The sequence below is a fragment of the Camelus bactrianus genome, chromosome 16, assembly GCF_048773025.1.
Source record: "Camelus bactrianus isolate YW-2024 breed Bactrian camel chromosome 16, ASM4877302v1, whole genome shotgun sequence".
Lineage (NCBI taxonomy): Eukaryota > Metazoa > Chordata > Mammalia > Artiodactyla > Camelidae > Camelus > Camelus bactrianus.
Window position 1 is genome coordinate 32,066,134 of NC_133554.1, and position 25,483 is coordinate 32,091,616.

Sequence of the window (25,483 nt, forward strand, 5' to 3'; positions counted from 1 at the left end):
TCGAGGAAGGCCATTTATTTCCAAGATATAGACTATACTTTCCAGACAGGACTTTTCAGAAGCAGGAATTCTTAGTTGTCGCCTAGAGAGGTGTGTCAAGGACACGGTGAAACAAGACATGCGGACATGGGGCCGGAGGCTTATCCAACACTGTTACAACACTTTTTTAAATGAGCAAAACAGCTTTAAAAATCCTTATAAATTCTTTATAATATGTTACACATTTAGAGACAATATTTACAATAGAGGATGGGGCAGGGAGGAGAGAGAAATCTACTTACAGCAAATCTTTGCATAAAACAAGAGGACCGATAGACGTGGCAGTGGGCTCACCTGGGCTTCCCTGGAATGAGTGAGGGCGTGTGTGGGGGAGACCTGTGATCTGAGGACTATTTACAACGTGTGGGGAGAAGAGGGGGCTGGGTCCCGCCCTTCCTGAAGGAAAAGCCCAGCTCAGATCCCCTAAATCAGTGTGTGTGTGTGTGTGTGTGTGTGTGTGTGTATGTGTGTCTGTGAGAGAGGGGTGAGGGGGGACACCAGGGATGTCTTACTACATCCCCTCTTAAAGGGAAGAAGGTGGGGGCCTGTGTGTCTGAGCTATGGAAAGAACAGGCACAGCTTTAAGAACAAAAGAGTGGGACACGGGAGGTCTAGCAGGGGTGGACCTTGGACCCTCCCCAAACTGTCTGGGGGAATAGGAAGCACTTGGGGGCTGGTGATTTAGAGGTTGGGAAAAGGTTGGTGGGGAGAGTAACCCTCGTGAGAGTCTCAGTCCTGCCTCTGTGGAAGGGCCCCAACCTCCTCCTCTGGCTCTGACAAGGGGTGGGGGGAATCCCCGTGTGCACCAAAGGCAGGGAGCTCTGGTGGGGGCCGGGGGACGAAGGGGGCAGGAGTGGCAGAAGTTGCTACTAGAAACACCTTTGGACAGTGACTACACACACTCACACACAGCAACCCCGCCCCCCGTTGACACCACCTCCCTTCATCTCCTCCCCCGAGACATACAAACACAACCCTCCTCCCTTAGATGGCAGCTAGGAGCTAATGGGGAGGGGGGGAGCCGAGGAAAGAAGTGAAGAGCCAGCATCATCCAGTGTCTTTTCTTTAGTTTGAGACATGGAGGTTCCCTAGCCACGCCCCATGGCCAACAAAGGTCCCTAAGTGCAGACACAGAAAGACCCAGAAGGGCGCACTCTGTCACTTATCCAGGTGACAGAGACTCCCAGTAGCCCTGCACAGAGCCCCAGCAACATTAGCCCTCTCCTCACCCCTGAAGCCCCCTCCCTCCCACCGACACTCTTTGTCTAGCCCAGGCCTTCTCCTCTGCCCACCTCCTACCAATTCCTGCGCACAAACTAGACACACGGCCTCAGCGTCTCCGACCTGCACCCCGATGCTCCCAGGGGCAACCCAAGACGGGGTGCAAGCAGAGGCGACTTCTGGGAAACCAAGGGGCAGGGGGGAGGGGCAGTCAATGGCCTGGAGGCGGGGGAGGGGTGGCGATCACAGACACTGATGGAGGCGCGAGGCGGCGGAGCGGCGCGGGGGCTGGCTCTGCAGGGTCCCTGGGTCCCCGGGAGCGGGCGGCAGCGAGGCGGCGGACGACGGGGCCCGTGCCTTGGTGGACTCCAGGCTGCTGAGGCCCGAGTCCTTGTTGTCACTGTGAGCCCGCTGGCCCGCCGGCTCCGGGGGACCCCCTCCGCCCAGCTCTTTCCACTCGTTGAAGTTGAGGTCGGTCAGCGGACTCTGCACCACCACCGTGTGCCGGCGCCAGCTGCTCCGGCGCCGCCGCGTCTCGGGCGACAGCGGCCGCCGCAGCCGCACGGCCAGCATGTCGTCGGCGGTGCCGCGGAGGCGCAGCCGCAGCGCCTCGAGGCGTGACGGCCGCGAGCCCAGCGCAGCCGCCGCCGCCGCCACGGCCGCCGGAGGGCGCAGCGACTCCTGGCTGCTGGACGACGCCGAGCCCGGAAGCCCGGGGGCCGCGCCCACGCCCACGCCCTCGCCGTCCGCGCGGCTCCGGGCCAGGCGGCGCCGCGCCAGGGTGTCGCCGGGCATCAGGTGGTGCGAGGAGAACGAGGGCCGGCGCGCCGGGCGCCCCCCCGGCCCCGCGCCGCCCTCCGTGTCCGTCTCCACGTGGCTCAGCTCGCTGCGCTCGTCGTCCGCCTCGTCCCCGGCGCCCGCCCGCCGGCCTCCGGCGCCCGAGCACACGCTGCGGTCCATGGTGGACAGGGTGGAGTAGCCCGAGACGATGGAGCGCGTGTCCGCGGCCGGCCGCTCCTCCGGTGCCGCTGGGGGGCTGAGGCGTCCGGGGGCCTCGGGGGCGGCGGCGCCGGGCAGCCGCCCCTCCGGCCGGTCCTGGCCCCCTGGCGCCGGCGCCCCCGCCTCGGGCTTGTGAGCCTCCTGCTCCGAGTCGTCGTCCGTGCTGCTGCCCAGCCCCCGCGCCTCCCGCCGCTTCTTCCGCTTGCGGTTGACTGCCGAGATGAAGGAGATCGCCAGCATCTCCCGGGCGTACGGCTCCTTCTTGGGGGCCCACGAGCCCTGTGCGGGAGACAGGTCAGTGTGCCGGAGGCGCCCTTTCTCCCAGCACCCGTTCGGAGAGCCTCGGCGCCCCCAAGCTCCCACCCATATACCCCCGCACCACAGCACTCAATCTCAGCAGGTCCGAGCCAAGCCCAGCACCCCCTCCACCGTTCCTCCTGGACCGCTGTCCCAGCCCGTGTCACCATCCACTCTAGAGACTACCCCTTCCAGCTCCCTCAATCCTAAAGCCTCCTCAGCACCTCCTCTGGTCTTAATCCAGACTCTCAGCTCTTTCCTGTGAGCTGGGGGCTGGGTTCCCATCTCGCCCCAACTTCCATTCCATTCTCCACATCCAGTGCTCGATAAATCCTTTTAGACTCAGCTCTGGTAACAGCAGATTCTCAACAGCGAATGACACTTGACAGTTTGAGCCCATTTCACATATACTATCCTGGGTTATAACATCAGAGCCTACAGGGACCTTTCTCTGACCACAGCTTTTCTCTCCCACCCTCTGCACTCACTCTCTCCTGGGAAACCTGCCTTTCCACCTACTCAGTAGGTACAGGCCTCTCCAGGGAAACCTGCCCAAGTTCACTTCCCTTGCCACCACACCCCATGCATCTCTGCCATCCCATCACCTCCCTACCTGGACAATTCTCAACCCCAGATCAATCCAACCACTGGCTTTGCTGCCAAAAGTGGCTAAAAATTCTGCACAATCCAATGGTTTGGATTGAAGCCACTCTCAAATTGTGACTTGCAACCTCAACGTGGGCAACTTTCTGCCACTGTTCTCACTGCCAAGCCCTATGGGTGTTTTTTGGTCTTGGCCTTCCATGATCCCCCAGCAGAGCCCAAGCTGCCCATCACTGCCTCCTCCAATCTGGTTTTTAATCCTCCCTCTCTGGCCTCTCCTCTCTTTCGGGAGGCTCTAGTTCCCTCTCTTATCCCTTAGGAAACTGTGTTCCCAGGGCTCTGTTCTCAGCCCCTCTCCCTGAAAACATCCCTCCATCTAACACCAAACTTGCTATTTCTTGAGCTCCAGAACTCTTTTTCCAACTGAGAATCTGTCTCTACCAAGGTATCTGCAGGCACCTGAAACTCACCTATCTGGAACCACTTTATGTTCCCAACCCCTGCCCCAAACCAGCTCCATGCGTGTCCCCCACCTTAAGGTGATTCTCCACCTCCTCCCTCTCCCCTCCTCCCTCTCGATTCTCCTCAAATGACTCCCAAAGCCAGTTCATCCTCATCATCCTCTGTTCAGACAGACCGACACTCTGCCTTTCCTAGGCATTTCTGTCCTCTCCTGATAGGACTCTGCCTCCTCCCTTGCCTCCCCCTCCCCCTCACCGCCTCTTCCGGAGCAATTAGTCTTTCTAAGGCAGGGCAGGAATCTGATCGCCTCCAGTCTCTGCTGGACCCCACCCCCACCAGGATAGAGCATAGACACAGGGCCCTTCACAACTTGCCTAGTGCCCCTCCTGCCTTGACTGCAACCCCAACACAGCTTTCCCTTGGCGATGCCGACCTACTGCCCCTTCCCTGGATAGGATACGGAATGGGTTCTTACTCCCCCTCCTAGGCCCAGCTCAAACATGGCATCCTCTGTGCAGCAACTTCCCGGCCCGCCTTTGGATGAGCTCGGAAATCCATTCTCTGTTCTCATAGGCCTTTGAAAATACACATGCACCGGCTCTTCTCACATCAGAATAGCTCTGTTTCCGTATCATCTGTATCAAACCCTGAGTTCCTTGAGAGGAAGGTTGGTGGCTTGTTTGTGTTTGCATCCATGCCTCCTAGCACAGTGCCTGGCACTTAACAAGCGCTCAAGAAATGTTAAGTGAATGAACAAATGGGTGAATGGAGTCCCCTGAACATAGGAAGCCCTGTAGAAGCAGATGCTGGGACTGGTCCCCTGCTGGGCTGGAACAACCTGCCCTTCCATCCCTTCTCACAGGCTACCTCCTGTTTCTCAGCCGCAGTGTAATTAATACAGGCCTGCCACGGAGATACTGCAGGCTGGGTTCCAGACTACAGCAATAAAGCAAGTACTGCAATAAAGCAAGTCACGTGAATTTTCTGGTTTCCCGGCGCATATAAAAGTTAAGTTTACACTGTAGTCTATTTATCGTGCACTAGCATTGTGTCTTAAAAAAAATGTACATACCTTAATTTAAAAATACTTTATTGCTAAAAAATGCTAACCATCAACTTCAGCGAGTCATAATCTTTTTACAAGAGTAACATCAAAGATCGCTGATCACAGATTACCATAACAAATATAATTATAATGAAAAAGTTTGAAATATTGCATGAATTATCATGCGATATTCACAGAGACATGAGGTGCGCAAGTGCTGTTGGAAAAATGGTGCTGACAGACTTGCTCAAGATAGGGTTGCCACAAACCTTCACTTTGTTTTTTAAAAAAAACCCCACCCAATATGTAAAGGAAAGCACAAGAAAATGAGGTCTGCCTGTAAGGGATGGAGACAGATGCCTCCCTTGGCCACCGCATCCTACACAATCTCTCACATCACTTAGTTCTGAGAAAGCCAGAGTGTGTCAGGGATTCAGGATTCACAGGCATATGGGCTCCTGGGCCACAGCTGCCCACGCTGCACGACTCCAGAAGGCACCACCCAGAGCTGTGTGACACACAGCACTGCTACGATCAACCTGGCATGTGGTGGCCAGTGCTGCTTTCTTTTCTGCCCTGTGCTTTTTCTGAGAGATTTGTGAGGCCGCTGGGATCATCTGATCAAATTACTCTCTCATCCTGGCTAGTTACAGAAGCAATGAGGTCAGCAGAATGGTCACTTCCAGGGAATGCAGAGGTCAGCAGGTTCACATAAAGGTCAAGGGGTCATCCAGGAGAGTCTACCGGAAACCAGGGGACAAGCAGGAGTAATGGGTGGAGGTGACAGGGAACTAGATTCAGGTCCCCATAATGAATGTGCTCCCCGCCATAGCAGTCTTGTGTTGGAGTGAGGTCCCCATCACTAGAGTTGCAAGGCAGAGGCTCCATGGAGAGGTCACAAGGGACCCCTGCACCAGACTAGAGCAGCCTTTTTCTTTCTGTCCAGGCTTTCATCTGACACATAAGGAGCATCTACTTGATGTCAGGCACGCTGGTCTTGCTGGGACCTGGCCAGTGCCTAGAGACCCAGACAGAAAGGAGCCCAGTTGGACGAGCCAACATTCAGCTGATTTTACCCACTACTATGGACAGAACTGTTCTTCCCGCTCAAATACATATGTTGAAGCCCTAACCCCTCAATGTGATAGTATTTGGAGCCTTTGGGAGGTAATTAGGGTTAAATGGGGTCATGAGGGTGTGGCCCTTACGCTGGCACTACTGCTCTTATAACAAGAGGCACCAGAGAGCCTGCTCTTTCCCTCTCATGCACGCTCTGGCTCTGTCGGCTCTGTCTCTGTCTCTCTCTCTGGCACATGAGGACACAGTGAGAAGGCAGCCATCTATAAGTCAGGAAGAGAGCCCTCACCAGAAACTGACCATGCTAACATCTTAATCTTGGACTTCTAGCCTCCAAAACTCTGAGAAAGTTAATTTTTGTTGTTAAGCCACCCAGTCTATGATATTTTGTTATGGCAGCCATAACTAAGACAGGCCCTGGCCTTCAGGCTCTAATCTAACAGTTGGGCAGGGCGCACCTGGGAAGGCACCCTGGCCCTACGTCTTCTGTCTCAGAGGGCTGGCTCTGAAGCGGGCAACTAGCTGCGGGTGAGACCTGGTTCAAAGAGCCAGCTTGGGTTTCACTGATCCTCTCGATTGTTTTCAATTTCACTGATTTCTGTTCTTATATTTATTATTTCCTTCCTTCTGTTTGCTTTGGGCTCTGCAAAGACCTTAAAAATTACTTAGTATATCAGACATGCTTGTTGTTAACCCCATTTATGAGGATAAATACTATCCCATAAATAATACTGAGAAAGCTGAGGATCAGAAAGAGGTTAAGGGGGGAGGGTATAGCTCAACGGAAGAACACATGCTTAGCATGCACAAGGTAACGAGGTCCTGGGTTCAATCCCCAGTGCCTCCCATAAAATAAATAAATGAATAAACCCAATTAACCCCCCCCCCAAAAAAAAAACAGAAGGAAGGAAGGAAAGAAGGATGGAAGGAAGGATGGAAGGAAGGAAGGAAGGAAGGAAGGAAGGAAGGAAGGAAGGAAGAAAGAAAGAAAGAAAGAAAGAAAGAAAGAAAGAAAGAAAGAAAGAAAGAGAGAGAGAGAAAGAAAGAGAAAGAAAGAAAGAAAAGAAGGAAAGAAAGAAGGAAAGAAAGAAAAAGGAAGGAAGGAAGAAAGGAAGAAAGAAAGAAAGAGAAAGAGAAAGAAAAAGAAAGAAAGGAAAGAAAGAAAAAAAGAAAGAAAGAAAAAAAAGAAAGAAAAGAAAGAAAGAAAGAAGGAAGGAAAAGAAGGAAAGAAAGAAAAAGGAAGGAAGGAAGGAAGAAAGAGGTTAAGTAACTTGCTCAATGTCCCCAAGCCACTAAGTGGTGGAGCCAAGACTCAGGCCCAGGGCTGTCTGTGCTTCTAACCACTGGGTGACACTGTCTCCAGGCCACCTAACTCCTCTACTGCACCAGGTACCTTCTCAAGTACTGTTAAGGTGAGAGACTTCTCAGCTTACCTTGGACACTTGGTATGTCCCACCTTCCTTCCCAGTGACTACCCATCTTCCTCAGGGTCCAACCACAATCCTCTCAATTCCCTTGACCAAAAAGCAAAGTGGGCCTTCTTGTACAGGAATAAAACTCTCAGAATTGCCTCGGCACTTACCTTGGACTTGGCTGAACTACAGGTGGTGGAATCTGTTGGTGAGAAATGAAAGACAAATGAAAGTTGGACTGGCTAAGAGAAGGCTGAGTCTTGTGAACACAATTCCCTCTCCTCAGAGGCTTCAGAAACCAGGGAGTTCAGAACCCTGAGATCCCCCAGGCCCAGAGAGCGTGATGAGCCTCTGATGTCATTTCCTATGGAACAGGGATGGAGCAGAGGAGGATGTCAATCATCGCTTCCTTTGGGGTCAGGAAGTGACATCAGGCTGTCAACCCCTGGACGCTCATTTGCCCAGGGTTAAGGGCAGCGGAGGCTTTTCTTTGGTCTAGTTCCTCTCCCCTCCCCTCCTGTCCCTGTTACTCTGAAGCACTGGAGAGAAAATGTCAAATATCAGATGCATCCACGGAAACCACAACAATGAAACACAGCAAATCACAGATGCTCTGGAGAAATGGAAACCACACAGTGCAGAGAGGTGGGTGCCCTGTATCCACTCTCACCCCACACCCCCCACCTCCAGGACATGAGAAAGAAAAGGGACCCCAGGAATGGCGGAGTACAGGGGCAGACAGGAAGTGGATGGGGCGGGAGGTAGGGAGGGCTGGTGATTACAGCCGTGAGAGGTCCGACCTCCAGACCTGGGGTCAGTCCGTTCTCACACAAGGCCCCTGTTAATAACCAGAGTTATGAAGGCACTCGGGTCCCACTCCCTTAATAACACTGGGGTAGAGAAGGAACCAGAAACAAGTTCCAGCAGTGCTGTCTCCAGGACTGGGAGGGAGCTGATCCAAGGATCTCCTAAGGTATGAAGGGGCCACGGGCAGGTGCGGTTAATCCACACTCGCTGGCAAGCAAGTTAGATGCCTCCCCCCAGCCCTCCCCGCACACAGTGAGAAGAGCAGATGGGCTGATCACACAGCAACACACATGGAGCCAGAGAGCGGCAGCAGGTGATTAGAAGAGACAGGGGGCTCCTCTCTGCCATCCCCCCACCCGATGTCCTCTGGCCCCCTCCCCAGCCTGCCTCTTATAACTAGAGGTGCTCGGGGTATGCCTGTGTCAGAGACAGAAGTGGTCCAAATACCAAGGACAGGTCATCCACAGGGTAGGAGGAGTTAGTGGCTCGAGCCAAGAAGGGACTGGTCATTCCTTTGTCCCTGGGCTACTCTGATAAGGCCAGAGGCTTGGAAGCAGGACTTAGGGGCTGAGTGACCAGGGTCTCTGGATTTTGGAGCAGGAAGAGCCAGCCCTTGGAGTAGCCAAGACAGGAGCTATAGATACACAGAGGCTTCTGGGTGGCTTCACTGGTGTCTGGAGAGGCTGGGTCCTGCTACCAGCCACCCGGATAACCAGAAGTGGCCGGGCTCAGCACAGAGAGAAAGCCACAGAGTCTGGGGGACTGCAGCAGGGCAGCCATGCAGTGCCCAGACTTCCTGGCAAGGGGGACCGGACTCTGAGCCAGCAAGTGCCTCCTTCCTCCTGAGAAGGGGCTTTCAGATGGGAGAGGTGGTGGTAAGTTGTTAACAAGCATGGATAGCTGATGTGTCAAGGTGAAGTCCTCACAGCCCCAGAAGGTTCTGCCTGCCCCTCCTGCCTACCCAGCCTTCTTATAATCACCCGCCACTGTTAGTGACCGAGGCCGCGATGCCACACTGTACCCTTTAAATCTCCAACAGGTCCGCTGGAGGAGGGAAGGGGAGGAGAGGAGTAGAGGGGCAGGATCCAGGGAATGGAAGGAGAGCACAGGGAGAAGAGGGGGTGCAAGGAGAAAAGGAAGAAAAATTAAAAAGAGAAACGTGCCCAGGACGCGACCCACGAGAAATAAAAAGCTCAGGAAAGAAACCAGTGAAGGAGGGCAAACAAAGCGCCTACCCAGCCCGGGGTGGGGGCAGCTGAGCAGACGAGGCCACACACCGGCGGGCTGACCCTCCCCAGAGAGGCAGGAGGCCCCGCCACAGCCCAGTCCCTGCCACAGCCCAGTCCCTGGCAGGGGACAGGGAGGGCCCCATGGGGACAGGAGCAGGGAAGCTGGGCATCTGGCCAGGCATCTGGGGCCCTCAGAAATGCAGATCCCACCCCCCTCCACCCCTTCCCAGCCCCGACCCTCCACACTCACCTGAACCTGGGTCACCAGGGGGCACTGTCCTGCCGATGTTAGGCAGGAGGTACTCGATGTTTGGCACTGACTGAGGCTCCTTGTCATCCACAGGAGTCTGCAAACAGGAGGAGGGTCACCCAGCACACCCTTAATGGGGAACTCTGAAGACAGTGCACATGTCTCCTCCATCAGATGGGGGCTCACCGGGGCAGGGGATGTCTCCCTCATTAGTCACGCACTCTTGAAGGCAGGTCCTACGTGTCCCCCTTACACTGTTTTGTGCCTTCCCCAACATCTTGGTTGAACCCCAAAGGCCCAAGCTGCTCCCTCGGCTGAGGGCAGGAGCTGTGTCTCCCCATCAGACTGGGCCTTCCTAAGATCTCTATCCTCCACATAAGACTGGAGGGCGGGGTCTGCCTTTGCTACTGGACTCAATTTCCTTAGGGCAAGGCCTCTGTCGCCCCCTTAGACTGGGGGCTCATGAAGGCGAGAACTGTTTCCCATCAGATTGGAGGCTCCTGAGGAGAGGGATTCTGTTGCCACCATCAGACTGGGGATGCCCCAAGGGCAGGGACCTTGCTCTGCTTGAGGCTTGCCACCCACCCCGCCCACCTGGGACGAGGGCCCACATCAGACCAGACCCCACCCCACGGGCCCTCTGCATCACTCACTCTCTCTCCCTTGTCCTCGCTGTCGCTGAAGAACCAGTCTGACTGCAGAGGAGACAAAAGGAAGTGATGGAATCAGCGTGGGAAGGGGCTGAGGGAAGACAGGGAGACACGGACTCCCAACCAGCTCAGTTCAGAGGACCCACTCAGACGCCTGATGGAGCAGAGTAGGGGCGGCGGGGGGGGGGGGAGCCAAAGGGTGAGGGTGTCCCCTCCTCAACAAACCGCAGGCTCGCCTGGTTACTAGAAAGGTCTCAGAGCGGGGTTGATGGATCCTGGAACCCGACTCCACAGACTATGAAAAACCCTTGCGGAGAGAAAAGTCTGGATCTCAGTGTGGGAAGGAAACGCAGCCCAGAGTGGGGGCAGGCCGAGTACAGACAGATGACCCACCCAGGGAGAGTTTCTCTTTGCCTGTTTTTCACTAAACAGTCCCCTGCACATCACTGGCTTGCTCCTAACTGCAAACCAGAAGCAGGGGCAGCAGCGCCATCTAGTGCCGGCCTGGTCCACTGCAGGCAGAAGGCCACCCCTGTGGCCGTGGCTGTAGCTGTGGGTACTCCCACCCCAGCCTGGGCGCCACACTGACAACAGGGGTGGCACCCCACTCCCAGAAAAGGGAAGTGCCTAGAGGGAGGTGTTGGGGGTTCCCTGAGGGACTGGCAGGCAAGGGTTTTCTCATAAATGCCAAAGAGAATAGAAAATAAAGATCCCACTCAAATGTATTTTGTGAAATTTGAGAATCTTGAAGATAAAACTCTGAAAGTGTTCTGAAAAACAAAACCAGATTGCTTAGAAGTGAACAAGGATCAGCTTTAACAGAACTTTTAGCAGCAACAGACACAAGAAGACATGGAAGTAACATTTGCGATGTGTTTCTGGACTACAAATGCAGGGATTTTGAACCTAGAATGTTATACTCTGCTAAACTCTGAGTTAAATTTGAGTGTGAAATAAAACTATTTCAAGACATCAGAAAGTCTGCTACATAAAGACTCTCTTAACTGAGTCCATGAACACGTACAGAAATGAATCCGGGGTGGGGGGAAGGGTTAGTGGTAGAGCACGTGTTTACCGTGCACAAGGTCCTGGGTTCAATCCCCAGTACCTCCATTTAAAAATAAATAAATAAAAATAAACTTAATTACTCCCAAAAAAAATCTGAAAAAGAAAATGAATCCCAGACAGAACAACAAGCCCTAAGAAGTAAGGATGGAAAAGTCCACTGTTATCAAACTAAGCAGTGATACACACACACACACACACACACACACGTATAGAAACACAAAGTATATCCATGACAATCTGGAATTCAAATTCAGAGGAAATACCAGTGACAGGTGAAAGTACATTAAGGTACATGGCTTTTAGATGTGGCAGAAGGAAGATGAGGACACTGAGAAGGTTTAGAAATTGATTGTAAAAATTAAACATAAATACAAGCTTTTATAATTGTATAATTAAACATAAGTATGAGTTTGATCAGTTTTTCAAGTTTTACACCAAGAAAATAAAATCGATCCATCCAAAGCAAGGTAGGAAAGACCAAAAAAGGGAAATAAAATGAAAATGTGGTAAACAGTCTTAATGGTACAGAAATTACATAAAAGTAAATGAGCTAAGCTCACTAATTGAAAGTTTAAAAACGCAGAATATTACACATATTTAAGGCTATCCTTATACTTAAAATTAGCCTATAAAAGGTGGATTGAAAAGACACATGTGTCATTTTGGGAAGCAGGCAGAGTGGGGTCAGGGATGAAGGGGAAAACAAGGAGATTTGCAAGGTTGATTATGACCATGTGCCATGAACCTCAGTTATTATTCATCGTAATCAGGCATACGATTAACTCAAATAAGCAGCACCGAAGAGAAACAACGAGACAGAAGAGAAAAGGGTGAGAGAGGATAAGAAAGAAACTTAAGATATGGAGTTAGTCATCTCAAGTTCAAGTTCAAGCTCAAGTTCACCTCAGGTAAATTACCTGAGTCTATTTATTTATCTTTCAAATGGGCATAATATATGAGAATCTACCTCTAGAACTGTGATGAGGATTAAACTAAAATACTGTATGGCTGTTATCTAAAAGGCAAGAAATAACAAGTGTTGATGAAGATGCGGAGAAAGGGACCCCTTGTGCACTGTTGATAGGAAGCCACTGTGGAAAACAGTATGGAGGCTCCTCAAAAAATTAAAAATAGAACTTCCATATAACCCAGCAAATCCACTTTTGGGTATTTATCTCAAGGAAACAAAAAAAAAATAACTTGAAAATATATATGCGCTCCCATGTTCACTGTAGAAATATTTATAATCACCAAGACATAGAAGCAATCTAAGTGTCCATCAATAGATGAATGGATAAAGTGTGATATATATATGTAAATATATATACACACACACAGTAGAATATTAATCAAAAATAAAAAAGCAGGGAATTTTGCCATTAGCAACAACATGGATGGACCTTACGAGCATTATGCTAAGTGAAATGTCACACAAAGAAAGACAAATACATATGGTCTCACATGTGGAATTTAAAAAAACAAATAATCCAAGTTCATAGATACAGACAATAGACTAGTGGTTGCCAGAGATAAGGGGGTGGAGGGTAGTTGAAAAGGGTGAAGGGAGTCAAACTTCCAATTATAAAAGAAGTAAGTCATGGAGATGTAATGTACAGCATGGTGACTATAGCTAGTAATACTGTATTGTATATATAAAAGTTGCTAAGAGAGTATATTTTAAAAGTTCTCATCACAAGAAAAAATTTGCAATTATGTATGGTGATAGATGTTAACTAGACTTATTGTGCTGATCACTTCACAATCCATTCAAATATTGAATCATTATGTTGTACACCTGAAACTAATGTAATGTGTCAATTACATCCCAATTTTAAAAAACAAACAAAAAAAGAAATAACCGTATGTATGTAAAACATTTAGTACAACACATTAGTGTGCAATAACTGTTAGCTATTATTATTAAAAGGTGCAGTCCCTGGAAACAGGCTGACCAGAGGGAGCCCTAGGAAGCCAGCCTCTAAGGGTATCTAAAAGTGCTCTGGGAACCCAGAAGTCTACAGGAAACTTCCAGGTGGTCATGCTAACTCATGCCACCCTGCTTTTGCACATGCTGTTGCCTCTGCCTGGAATGCTATCTCTCTTCTCTGCCTGGCTAAAATCCTTGTGTCTTTCAAGAACCCCCTGATTACGATCCCAGCCCCACACCCAGGGCTGGGCACCTGCATTTGTATCTGGCGTGGAATAATGATGCTAACTCATAACAATTACTACCCACCAGGCACCATTTTTTTTAATGGCTTATATTTAAAAAAATTTTTTTAATTTTTGAGGTGGGGAGGTAATTAGGTTTATTTATTTATTTATGTTAACGGACGTCCTGGGGATTGAACCCAGGACCTTGTTCATGCTAAGCATGCGCTCTACCACTGAGCTATACCCTCCCCCACTGGCAGGCACAATTTTCAGTGCTTTACAGATAACTCATGTAACTCTCACAATGACATTGTGCAATAAGTATTATTATTATCTTCACTTTACAGGTGAGGAAACGGAGGCACAAAGAGGGTAAGTAACTTGTCCAAGGCCACACAGCATAGAAGGAGCAGAACCAGGGTTTAACCTCAGGCAGGTGGGCTCCAGAGGCAGTACCCTCAACCTCTACACCAGTGGTTCTCAACTGGCCCTATTTTGCCCCCCAAGGGGGCATCTGGCAATGTCTGGAGACATTTTCAATTGTCACAAGTGGAGGGATGCTCCTGGCATCTGGCCAAGAGATGCCACTAACTGAACACACTACCATATGTAGGACAGCTCCCCCAACAAAGAAGAACGATCTGGCCCCAAAGTTCACTAGTGCCTGGCTGAGAAATCCCAGTGTACACATAGTAGGAATCACCACATTTGTTGAGTGAATAAATGAACAAATGTTTTGACAAGGTCTTTGTTTGATTTCCAACTGACTCAGTAAACGGGGAAATGCTGGTTGGCGGCTTGCTGCTAGGGGCTGAACACCTGGGTTTACTCATCCCCACTCTGTCATGATCTCACTGTGTGACCCTCGGCAAGTCACCATTCGTCTTCAAGCCTCAGTTCCCACCCTCTGTACGATGCAAAGTCAAGTCTGATGTCTTAAGACCCCTTCCAGCTCTGCTGTCCAAGAGTTCCACAGAAGATAGGAGCCTCAGGTAGGGAAGCCAGGTGATGGTTGCAGCTGAAACTCCCAGCAGGAGGTCATGTCACCCATGAACTCCAACCAAGGGCTCAGAGCCAGAGCCAGAGCAGCCTCTGTCGCAAGTCCCATCCTGCCTGGGCTCCTGACTTCACCAACCCCTGGCTGTAGAGCCTCTGGGCTAGACAGATGCTGGCCAACTCAGGTGGGCGGGTTCACGGGGGCCTGCAGAGGGGGCAGCTCATTCCCTCAACACTCATTCAGGGCTGATTACATTCTAATGCCAAGGAGGCAGAGGACAGGATGCAGAGTCGCCAGCTCAGCTAGTTCCCAGGAGTGAATCCCTCAGTGGGAAAGCCCAGACTGGCATAACCTCAATAGCCATCATTGACTCATTCAACAAACACTGAGTGTTTGCTCGGTGCTGAGGATACACCTCTGAAGGAGACAGATGTGCTCCACCTCCCCCACCTAGCCCAGAGAAGGGGCTGTTGCTGGCTGGGGACACCCCCAGGGCCCTAGGGGAGGGTAAGTGGACACCCTTTGGGCCTCCCTTCTCCCTGAAGGCTACTGTTCCTGACACCCCAGCTGACCACAGGCCTCGAGCTTCCTGGGGTTTCCCTAAGAGCTGGGGGAGGTCTCCATCTCTTCCCCACTGCCCACCCCAAACATACACTCATGGGGGCTCCAGGGGCTCCCTGTTTGGGGAACTGAACTTTCCCAAGGAAGATAAGCTTCCCCAGACCAGGATCCCTGACACTGCCCAGCAGCCCTGGCCTCCCTGACAGCTCTGGAGTGAGCCTCCGGGACGGTGGTCCCAATGTTAGAATGAGAACAGGCCCTGACGTACCCACCTATGGCTCACAGCCCTGACCATGCGGTGAAGGAAGGAAACAAGCCAGCAAGGCCAGTCAGAGTGACCAAAGTCTACCCATGGCCTTGCCTGGCTAACTCTGACCAACCTCCCTCACTCTGGCTCTAGGATGGACCCCGGAGCTGGCCCTCCCAGTTGGTTGGGGAGTAAAGCTTTGGTCAGACAGACCTGGCTTAAAATCCTGGGGTTGCTACTTATTAGCTGTGTGACCTTGAGCAAATCATTTTGGCTCTCTGAGCCATTTCCTGATCTGTTTAATGGGAGTAACATGACCTGGTTTCCCTTCCCTAAAGTGTCTGTGAGGTGGGGAAGGTTAAGGTTTCCCTTCCATTGACCAGCTGCCAATCTGATTTCTCCTGGCAGGAGGGTTCTGGTTTCATTCTTTGTGGGCTGGACCACTGGCCACACCAAGACTTGGAAATGGAAAATCTATGATTCATAAAAACATCCCTGAGAGCCCCAGAAGGGGGAGGTGCTTCCCCGGCTTTGGCTCTGGAAAAAAAACAAAGCCTCCTGCGCCCTCTGCTGGCTGCTCTTGGTTCTCACCACATGATGGACAATAATACGAATCCTTAGAAATACATGAGAAGGAAAGTGACCAAGACACATTGAGCATGAGTGCAGGATCCTGACCCACCCACCTCTCCCTACCCCGGGCATCATCGTTTTCTCCCTGATGTCTCAGTGGGCCTGCAGGGCAGAGCTCTGCTCCCACCTCTGCCCGTTTCTGCCAGGACACTCTCCTGGGGGCTACTTTCTGAAGGTGCCCCTGTATTCGCCACTTCTGCTGTCCAACTCAGCAGCATCTGTCCCTGACCTTCCTCCTCCCTCTGACTCTCACGCATCTTGGAAGCTCAGGGCCCTCCTGATTCTCCTGCTGGGGATACAACATCCCAGAAAGACACAGATTCAGGATCCATTCCTAGCTTACTGCTTCTGAAGGGCATCCACCATCCCAGTAGCCTCATCCTTCCCTGAGCACATCACCCAGGCAAGCAGGAGCCAGGTACCCAGGGGCACATGGCCCAGGCCAGGGTGGCTGCTTACGTGCTGGATCAGCGTCTCCACAATCTTGTAGCGGTCAGGCATGTGGGTCACCATGTCTGCCATGTTGTCCTCGGATGTCCTCACTAGCGTTGGCCCGAAGACCAGGGCCAGGTTCCGGGGCTCCATCTGGGCAGGGGAGGGAGGTGAGTCAACATTGACACTCGGTGGGCTCTGGCCTCCACTCCTCAGGCCCCCCGGGCTTCCCTCACTCTGGGCCCCTCAGGCCCCCAGCCCCACCACATCCTGAGCTGTCCCTAGCTGAGGGGCCAGATGTTTCCTTGCAGGGCATAGAGGTGCCTGGTAAGTAGAGAACAGGCCAGATTTCAACCCCACTCACCCCCAGGACCGGCAGTCATGGGCAGTTCCCAATCTGCGCACCCATCCTGTGCTAACAGTGGGAGATCCTAGATGAGGACCCATTGGAAGTTCCAAGGGTGTTTTAGGACTGGGAGAAATTCTATAGCTCCCCTCCTTCCCTCCGCTGCAGTATTAGAAGATATAAGAGGTTTGCTTAGGAAAATGCAACACAAGGGGTCCAAGTTAGATCAGAGGATGGATTTCCATCAGACACAGGCTCTCTGCCTCTGGAAGACCCTCAGAAATTCAGGAGATGGCTCTCCAGAGAAAAGCACTGGTCAGGATGTAGGGAGGTGGTAGGGACAGAATGATCTTTAAGGAGGAGGGTATGGCCAGATTATCTGACCTGGAGGAGCTTAGAATATGCTGAGAAGACCCCAGTACGCTTCCCTTCCCCATACTTCACACCGGCGCTCCCACCCACCTTGTTTTTCTCTGAGTGGTCGGCAATAGTCTTCAGATGGCCCACAAGGAACTTCAGTGTTTCATAGTAGTGTCCTGGGAGATCCCGGATCTGGTGGGAGAAAGAAGGGGCATGGGACCAGACTGTGATGGCCTCCACCTCCCCATCACACCCCAAAGGGGCCCCACTGCCATATTTTGGAGTCTGGAATCCACCTTCTGACTGCCCCTTTTGTATAGATGGAGAAATTGAGGCCCTGGGTAGAGAAGGGCTTTCCAAGGTCACAGGGGGAACTGGTGGCACCTGACCAGGGCTCCTGGGGCAATGGTGCTCGCCTGGTCCAGTCTACCTAACAGTGTCTCTGCCCTTACCAGTTTCCGCAGTGTCTTCATCCGCTCCCTCGCGTCTTCAATGCGATTGGCCTCGATGAAGTCGTTGTATTTGTCTAGAACACAGTGAGGACTCTTTAGAGAGGCAGGCAGCTTCCTGGTTGAAGGCCCTGCTGGCTGAAGAGGCCCTGCCAGGAGGTCAGTGTTTTGCACGCATGCCGCTCTGGTTTTGTGGGGCTCCCTGGCCTTGTGTTCATGTGACCAAACCCACCATAGCTGTCCTCGGGTGTACATCTGACCTGGGGTAGCCCAGGTGTGTCCATTTGGGAAGAAATAAGACCTGAGCCACATGTTGATCCTGGAAAGGGGTCCCTGCCTCAGCCTCCAGGGCAAGGGCATCCCCAGGTCAGAAGTGAAGGTCACCTAGAAAGAAGGAGGGGCCGTTCAGCCTCCAGATACCCCTCCCCACCTGTGTCTGGATTCCCCCAATTCCTTTCAGGCGAAGTCATGGAGATTTTATTTTGGGTGGGGAGGTAATTAGGTTTACTTGTTTCTTTATTTATGGAGGTAATTAGGTTTGTTTGTTTATTTATTTTGTAAATGGAAGGACTGGGGATTGAACCCAGGACCTTGTGCATGCTAGGCATTGCACTTTACCACAGAGCTATACCCTCCCCCTATGGGGATTTTTTAAAAAATGGGACGTGTGACGAGCGAATGCTCAGGGATAGCCAAGAATATTTTTTAAAGGAAGAGTGACGAGGGAGGATTTGCCCGCTTAGATACTGCAGTGTACTAAAAAGATAGTACAGCTGAGGCAGCGTGGAAGTGACAGGAAAGCTGGTGAAGGACAAGGACAGAAAGGAGGGAAACAGGCCATGTGATTGTGACTATGTGATAAAGGCAGCACTTCCGATCACAGGGAAAGAGGGAGGCGTCGATAATGTCCCTGGGACAATTAGCTATCTTGTTGGGAAACTAAATCCATTTCTAGCTCACATAATACACAAATTTAATCACATTACAGAGCCAAAAACAAAAGTTGTTAAAACATCAAGCAAAAGAAGCAAATACTTTTTAAGGCATTCCTAAACATGAGCTCCAGAATCCCTTAAAGGCGAACAGCTTGACTACATGTAAAATGATTTTCAACTTCTACCCTGAAAAGTTAAACGGCAAATGGCAGACCAAGGGCAGATATTGGCAAAAACTAATAAAGGGTTAATATCCATAATATACAAAGAGTTTGTCTCCTACAAATCAATACGAGAAAAGACCAAGAACTCAACAGCCAGATGGGCACAAAGGCTGAACGGGCAGTTACAGGGGAAACAGTAAAGGCCAATAAACTAATGAAAAGACAGTTCATCTCCCTAGTAATGACAGAAATGAAAATGAAAAAATAACGAGATGCCATTTCCCCAATCCAATCAGCAAAATTTAAAATATTAATAACATCCAGTGCAGATGGGGATGCGGGGAAGCAAAGTCTCTTACACTGCTCATGGCAGCGTGAACTAGGGCCACTTCCCCAGGGTATAATTTGACTTTAGATTTCAAAACTATTTTCCAGCAATTCCACGTCTGGGAATCTACCTTGAGGACCCTGGTCCAGGTGTGTAGGGACATACTCAAGAAGAGTCTTTGTAACATATTGCAAAAGAGCAAAAATTTGAAGACAACCTAAATATCCATCAGTACGGGAGTGATTAGACAAATGATAGTCTATTCAGACTAGGAAATACTATGCAGTTGATTTAAAAGAAGAATGAGGTAGAGCTCATTGTACTGACATGAATGAATGTCAAAATTACAAGCCTCCTTCGGTTAAGAACAACTCGGCTGGCGGTGTGCTGGAGAGGGCTCACACGGGCTCCTGACAACCGGTTGTGATCGTCTCTTCCCAACTCGTGTTGGTGACAGCAAACCAGGGGCTTGAAATAAGTCTGTGGTGGGAGCATTTATACCAGGGAAACTGGAAAATGCTACACATCACAGCCTTTTTTCCCTTGAGAGCCAGATGTGAACCATTTACCAGCACACCACTGAACTCACCCAGCTTCAAGTCCTATGAATACGTGTGTGTCTGTCATGTGTGTAAGAAAGAGGGTCTGGAAGGAAACAACACACTGTTAATAAGCAGCTCGGCAAACGGTCAAGATCTGGGCTCAGGAGCCAGATGCCTGGGGCCGAACCCTGGCTCTGACACAATCTCTGTGGCCTTGGACAAGTTATTTAATCTCTCTGTGCCTCAGTGTCCTCGTCTGTAGAGGGGAGATAACAGTACCCACCTCATGGAGTTGTAGGGAGTAGTGCTTGGCACTTAGTAAATGCTCAGAAAGCGTTAGGATAACCTCTGGGGACGGGGGATGGAAGAATGACAGGGACCTTTGTTTATGTATATCTATCTGGACCACCTAAGTTTTTTACAAGCACACATTTCTTTCATATTAAAACAAAAACTCAAAAAGAAAAACCAACACACCCAATTTAAAAAGTGGGCAGGATGCCACATGCACAGGTATTCCCTCCTCCTCCCATCCTCCACTTACACTCCCTACTCACCATCGGTGAAAAGAGGCTCAGGTAGCTTTCGGAAGAAGGACTTGAGCAGGCTGCTGATCACATTGAGGTCCTGCCAGCGCTGGGGAGGGGCAAAGACGTCAGGCCACAGGAAGGCCCTGCCCATGTGCCAAACCTACCATGCCCCAGGTTCAGAGCCAGCCAGGCCCCGCCCAGGTGCCCACGCTGCCATGCTGGTCCACACATAGAGACCAATCCAGTGCAGCCTGGCCCTCCCTGGGACCCGCTCATCCCAAGCTCTGCCCTGATCAGGGATCTCTGGACTCAGAACACACATCAGGGGACAGTAGAAGAGTCCCCAGCTAGATCCTAGCTCCTCAACCACCTGGCCCCAGCCCCTCCTTGCTCCAGCCAGCCCAGTGAGCTCCAACATTTGCCCATCTGCAGAAAGGAGCAGGTACCTCCCCTGGTGCAGGCACTGTGGGGGACAGAAGTGGGCAAAACCCACCCGACACAAGCCTGCCCACTGGCCTTCCACTGGGCCTCCCCTTTAGGGGAGTCATCTTCCAACCCCTCTCCTGATCCATGAACAGAATGAGCCCATGCCTGGTGCCTCTCTGTGTCAGGCCCTTTGCACTTGCCAGTTTCCTCCACTAAAATTCGCCTCCTCCTGACCGTCACATGACTAGCTCCTCACCCCATCTAAACATCTTCAGAGAGGCCTTCCCTGATGGTCCCAGTGAACGCAGCCACCATCACCATAGCCTGTCATTTGTATCATAGCCTTGAATCAATTTATCATTACTGTAGGCATCATTTTCCCTATTCCTACTTATTTCCTTGAAGGAATTGTAAGCCAGCCACATGAGAGGCAGGGATCCTGTCTTACTTCCCACTGTGATCCTATGACCTAGCCAGCCGTATTATTAGCCTGGCACTTAAATGGTCTAAATCAGTAGTTCTCAACCAGGGCGACTCTGCCCCTCAGGGACGTCTGGCTATGTCTGGAACCATATTGATTTTCCCAACTTGGGGGTGCCACTGGCCTCTAGTGGGTAGAGTCCAGGAATGTTGCTAAACTTCCTCCAGTGCACAGGACAACCTTCTGCAACAAAGAATTATTCTGCCCAAGGTGTCAAGGTTGAGAAACCCTCGTCTAAATAAACAGTTGTTGAAGACAAGGATGAATAAGGAACGGCTGGGTCATTGTCCCTTCTGTCCACCAGAGGGCGCTATCATCCTGCACAGAGTCAAGGATAACTCCCTTGATAGAAACTGCTCAGAATAACTCATGTCCAAAAAGCAACATGATACCCTCAACAAAGACACACAACTCAACAGTAAATACACTCATTGCAATGGGTCCACAGCTTAATGCTCAGGCTCAGCAGGAGTTAAATTCACCCAGCAAGCAATGCTTAATTTCCAGGACTCCCCATGACAAATAACACAACTGATGTCTAAGACAAAATCACACACCCAACACACACGACATGCCCCACCCTGGTCGGTCTTCTCCCTGGCTGAGGCCCAGCTAATGTGCACACCCACCCCCACCCCAGCGCAGCTCCTGCCCACCTCCCTCCATTCCCTCCTGGCCCCGATGGGTGGGCTCTTCTCTCTCAAATGCCAAACCCAAGGCCTTGCCCTGGCCTTGACCCCTGCTACCTACAAGCATCTGCCCCTCATCCCCAGTCTACTCTCAGTCTAGTGCCTGATTAAGCCATCACCCTGACATGGGTGATTTACCATCACCCCAAATCCAATGGGGCCACTACCTGATGCCTTCTCCCTCTCCTGCCCTACCCGCCAGCTTCTGCCTTGGACAGATACCACTAGCCCCCACCTCAAACGTTCGGCTCTTCCCGGCTCCTCCTTCCTCCCTCTCCTGCAGCCAACTCCTCCCATCCTCCTTATCCTGCTGGGACCACTGAGTCCTCCTGACCCCTCCCATACCCAACATATCAGAAATTTCTTCCCTAGACACACTGCTCTGGGCCTCCCTCGTTCATATCCATTAGGCATAAACTAAAGCATTATTTTCTCAAACTCCCCACTCATGTAGCTGAAGAACCATCAAAGACTCCCTACTGTCCACTGGCTCAAGGTCCAAGGCTTTAGTAAAGCCATCAAAAGCCCTCTGTCCCCTGCCCTGGGCCTCACCACCACCACCCCCTCAACTGCCAAGCCCAAAAGGTGGGTCCATTCTCTATCCTGACACTCAGACACTTCTCTGGGATTCTGGAAAATACCATCACCTCCTGCCTGGGCTGCCTTCTTGTTCACCTGACCCTTCTTATTCATCCTTCAAAGATTCAAACACCCAAGCCCACCGCCTGCTCCAGCCCCCAGCATCCTCTCCCTCAGCACACAATCTGAGCCTTGATGAGAACCAGCCTTTTCTCGTGTCCACTGTTTCACACACACTTGTCTTGTCTCCCTATTTCCTTCCTGAGGGCAGGAAGACTGTCTTACAGAATCACACACAGCTTCAGAGTATGTGACTTATGGGACTTTACTGCCCAGATTTGTAGTTCTCCAAAACCTCTTTTCCAGCAGAGCCCCTTTTGTCAAGTAAAATCATACATGAAACCCAACAGACATGAAAAAACAGAGCAAAGCAGGTTATTCCAGTTCAAGCAAGGATTAGGAGGGGGCCTGACCTGCCCCTGGCCTCCCAGAGCACCCCTGGGGAACCTTAGGATTCTGGGGAACACAGTTTGAGAACCACTGGCCCTGCTGTAAACTTTTTTTTAACTGAAATATTTATTTGGATATTTTCCCCAGCTTTTTTTTAGCTATAATTTGATATATAACCTGTTGCAAAACCCTTTTACCATCTTTTTTTTTTTTTTTTTTTTTTTGGCTTAAAGAACAAATTTGTTTTCTCACAACTCTGGAGGCCGGGAAATCTTAGATCCAGGTGCTGGCCCATTCAGTTTTGGGGGAGGGCTCTCTTCCCAGTTTGCAGGTAGTTATCTTCTGACTGTGTCCTCTTGAGGTACAGAGAGGGAGGGAGCTCTCTGGTGTCTCAAAGGTCACTAATCCTGTCATATCAGGGCCCTGACCCTCGGACTTCATTACTTCCTTAAGGACCTTATCTCCAAAAATAGTCATCTTGGGAGTTAGGGCTTCAATATATGAATTTGAGGAGGACACAATTCAGTTCACAACACAAGAGAAAGGGGAGATGACTGATGGAGCAGAATTCTAGAGGAAATACCAAAAAAAGGATTGGGAACATTGGTTAGAGACATTAACACTTATCTCTACAGCAGAAAAGGGTGTGTTGTAATGAAAGCACAGAAACATTTTTAGACAGGACAGACATTCTGGGAGTTTGCATCAGATGGCCTCGATCTTCTTGGGAACGCTGCATTCTCTACGTCTTGGGTCTGCTGTTATCCACCTTTCAGTTATTTGATGGTTATTTTATATCTTCTGTCCAGGGTTTTTAGTTGTAATCAGTAGGAAAGATTGGAGGGAGTGTGCCTGCGCTTAAATGGAACCAGAGCTCCTCTATGTGATTTATTTTCCTGCTTTAAACATTTCCTTTTTGCAGCCACCCACGTTGCTGGCCGCTCCAGCAGACACCGTACACTCTCCTTCTAATCAGGGGTCTGCAAATCGTGACCCGCAGGTCAAATCCAGCCAATGAGCTGTTTTTGTGTGACCCTTGAGCTAAGAATGGTCTTTACATTTTTTAAAGGGTTGTGAAGAAAAGAAGGGAGAGGACAAGGAGGAGGAGGGTTTGCAACAAACACGCAGTAACCAAAGCATAGAATACTTGCTACCTGGCCCTTTACGGAGAAGGCGTGGTGACTGCTGGCAAACCTTTGGGACCCAAGCCTTTATTACCCAGGCCATTCGCTCTGCCTTGAGTGCCCTTTCCTGGCTTCCACTGGCTTTTAGTGAACCCTACTCATCCGCAAGGCCCAAAACACTACTGCCCGCCAGCCTCTGCCTCTTGGCTCTCAGGCCATGACTGTATCCATCTGTTAGGCAGCTGGGGGATGCCCATTCCCAGGGCTGGCCTGCAAAGGCAGGTCCCATCTTGTCCATCCTGGTGCCCTGGCCCAGTGCCGGGCACATCACAGGGTACAATGCATACAATAGACACACACAACACACTGGCCCCCCTTCCACAGACCGAACCCCTAGCTGCACTCACCTCATCCTGCAGGTTGATGTCCCCAGGGCCACGGTTGAGCTGCTCCTGCAGGCTGGACACGACTGCATTGTTGCCTGGCACTCGATAAATGCCTGTGGACTCCAGCCCCCGAGCCTCCACAATGCGACAGCATGCAGCCACGATCAGGGGCACGCGCTGGGGACACAGGCAGGGCAGGGGTGTTATGGTAGGAGCAGCATTCTCTGGGAGAAACTATTTGCAAATGATATGACCAAAAAGGGAGTCATACCCAGCATATATAACAGCTCATACAAGTCAACATCAAAAATGCAAACAACCCCATTGAAAAATCGGCAGAAGAACTGAATAGACATTTTTCCCAACAGGAGATGCAGATGGCCAAGAGGCAGATGAAAAGATGCTCAGCATCGCTAATCATCAGGGAAATGCACATCAAAACCATAATGAGAGATCACTTCACACCTGTCAGGATGGCTATCATCAAACAGACCACAAATAACTAACGTTGGCGAGGATGTAGAGCAAAGGGAACCCTCGTACACTGTTGGTGGGAATGTAAATTGGTGCAGCCACTGTGGAAAACAGAATGAAGGTTTCTCAAAAAACTAAAAATAGATCCAGCAATTCTGCTTGTGGGTATATATCCCAAAAAAACATAAACTCTAATTCGAAAAGATACATGTACCCCAATGTTTATAACAGAATTATTTACAATTGCCAAGATATGGAAGCAACCTAAGTGTCCATCAACAGAGGAATGGGTAAAATTGTACATATATATACATATAAGCTACAAGGACATATGGTACAACATGGGGAATATGCAGAATATTTTATAATAATTATAAATGGAGTACAACTTTTAAAAATTATAAATCGTATTATATACTGTAATTTATATAATACTATACAGCAACTATACTTCAATAAAAGAAAAAAAAAAAGAACAACATTCTCCAGCAGTGGGTTGGAGGATGGAGGCAGTGCAAGGCCAGAACCACATCAGGGGAGGGTCTAAAGGCTCTAGATGCCTCCCGTCTGGTGGCCAGAAATAACACCAAAGCCTCGCCGGGTCTGAGCCGGAGTACAGGCTGGGGGTCAGGATTCTGGGCTCTGTCTTGGCTCTACTGCTCCCTCCCTGGGCTGTTTCCCCAGCTATGTCCATAAGATGAGGTGGAGAGCTAGCTCCAAAGTCCCTTGCAGCTCTGACCCTCTATGCCTCAGTCTCCCCACTTCCCTGCTGGCTCTGGAGTATGGCGGGAACCCACCTGGTTCTCTGTGGCTGGCTGGCACTCCTCCAGCCGGACCCCAAACGCCCGGGGGGCCGCCTTCTTGTTCTTCTTGATGATGTTGATGCCCCAGGGGGTTTTGGGGGTGGTGGTACTGTCATCTGGAGTTGGGGGAGGCAGAGAGAGCCAGGGTGAGCTGGAGGCCCGGGGAGGGACAGTAACCACACTTGGTCACACACACTTACACACCACATTCACACATTGGATATGTGGGGACTC

The 25,483-nt window shown here is 50.8% G+C and overlaps 1 protein-coding gene across 8 annotated transcripts in view; it reads right to left on the reverse strand.

Annotated features, from left to right (window-relative positions):
- The window catches only part of ARHGAP23 (Rho GTPase activating protein 23), a 78,253-nt gene continuing 52,770 nt past the window's right edge, over window positions 1–25,483 (reverse strand). For 6 of the 8 annotated variants that reach the window (XM_074342943.1, XM_074342942.1, XM_074342945.1 and 3 more), the window contains 10 exons: window positions 25,244–25,365; window positions 23,994–24,206; window positions 19,865–19,943; window positions 17,342–17,415; window positions 16,992–17,081; window positions 16,211–16,336; window positions 10,095–10,136; window positions 9,442–9,538; window positions 7,326–7,357; window positions 1–2,538 (listed from right to left, as the gene is read on the reverse strand). In XM_074342943.1, coding sequence (XP_074199044.1) covers window positions 1,504–2,538; window positions 7,326–7,357; window positions 9,442–9,538; window positions 10,095–10,136; window positions 16,211–16,336; window positions 16,992–17,081; window positions 17,342–17,415; window positions 19,865–19,943; window positions 23,994–24,206; window positions 25,244–25,365 — 1,910 coding nt within the window. In that variant the 3' untranslated portion in view covers window positions 1–1,503. Of the gene's footprint in view, window positions 2,539–7,325; window positions 7,358–8,983; window positions 9,007–9,441; window positions 9,539–10,094; window positions 10,137–16,210; window positions 16,337–16,991; window positions 17,082–17,341; window positions 17,416–19,864; window positions 19,944–23,993; window positions 24,207–25,243; window positions 25,366–25,483 lie in introns of all 8 variants that reach the window. The other 2 variants (XM_074342949.1, XM_074342944.1) reach the window with 2 other exon arrangements.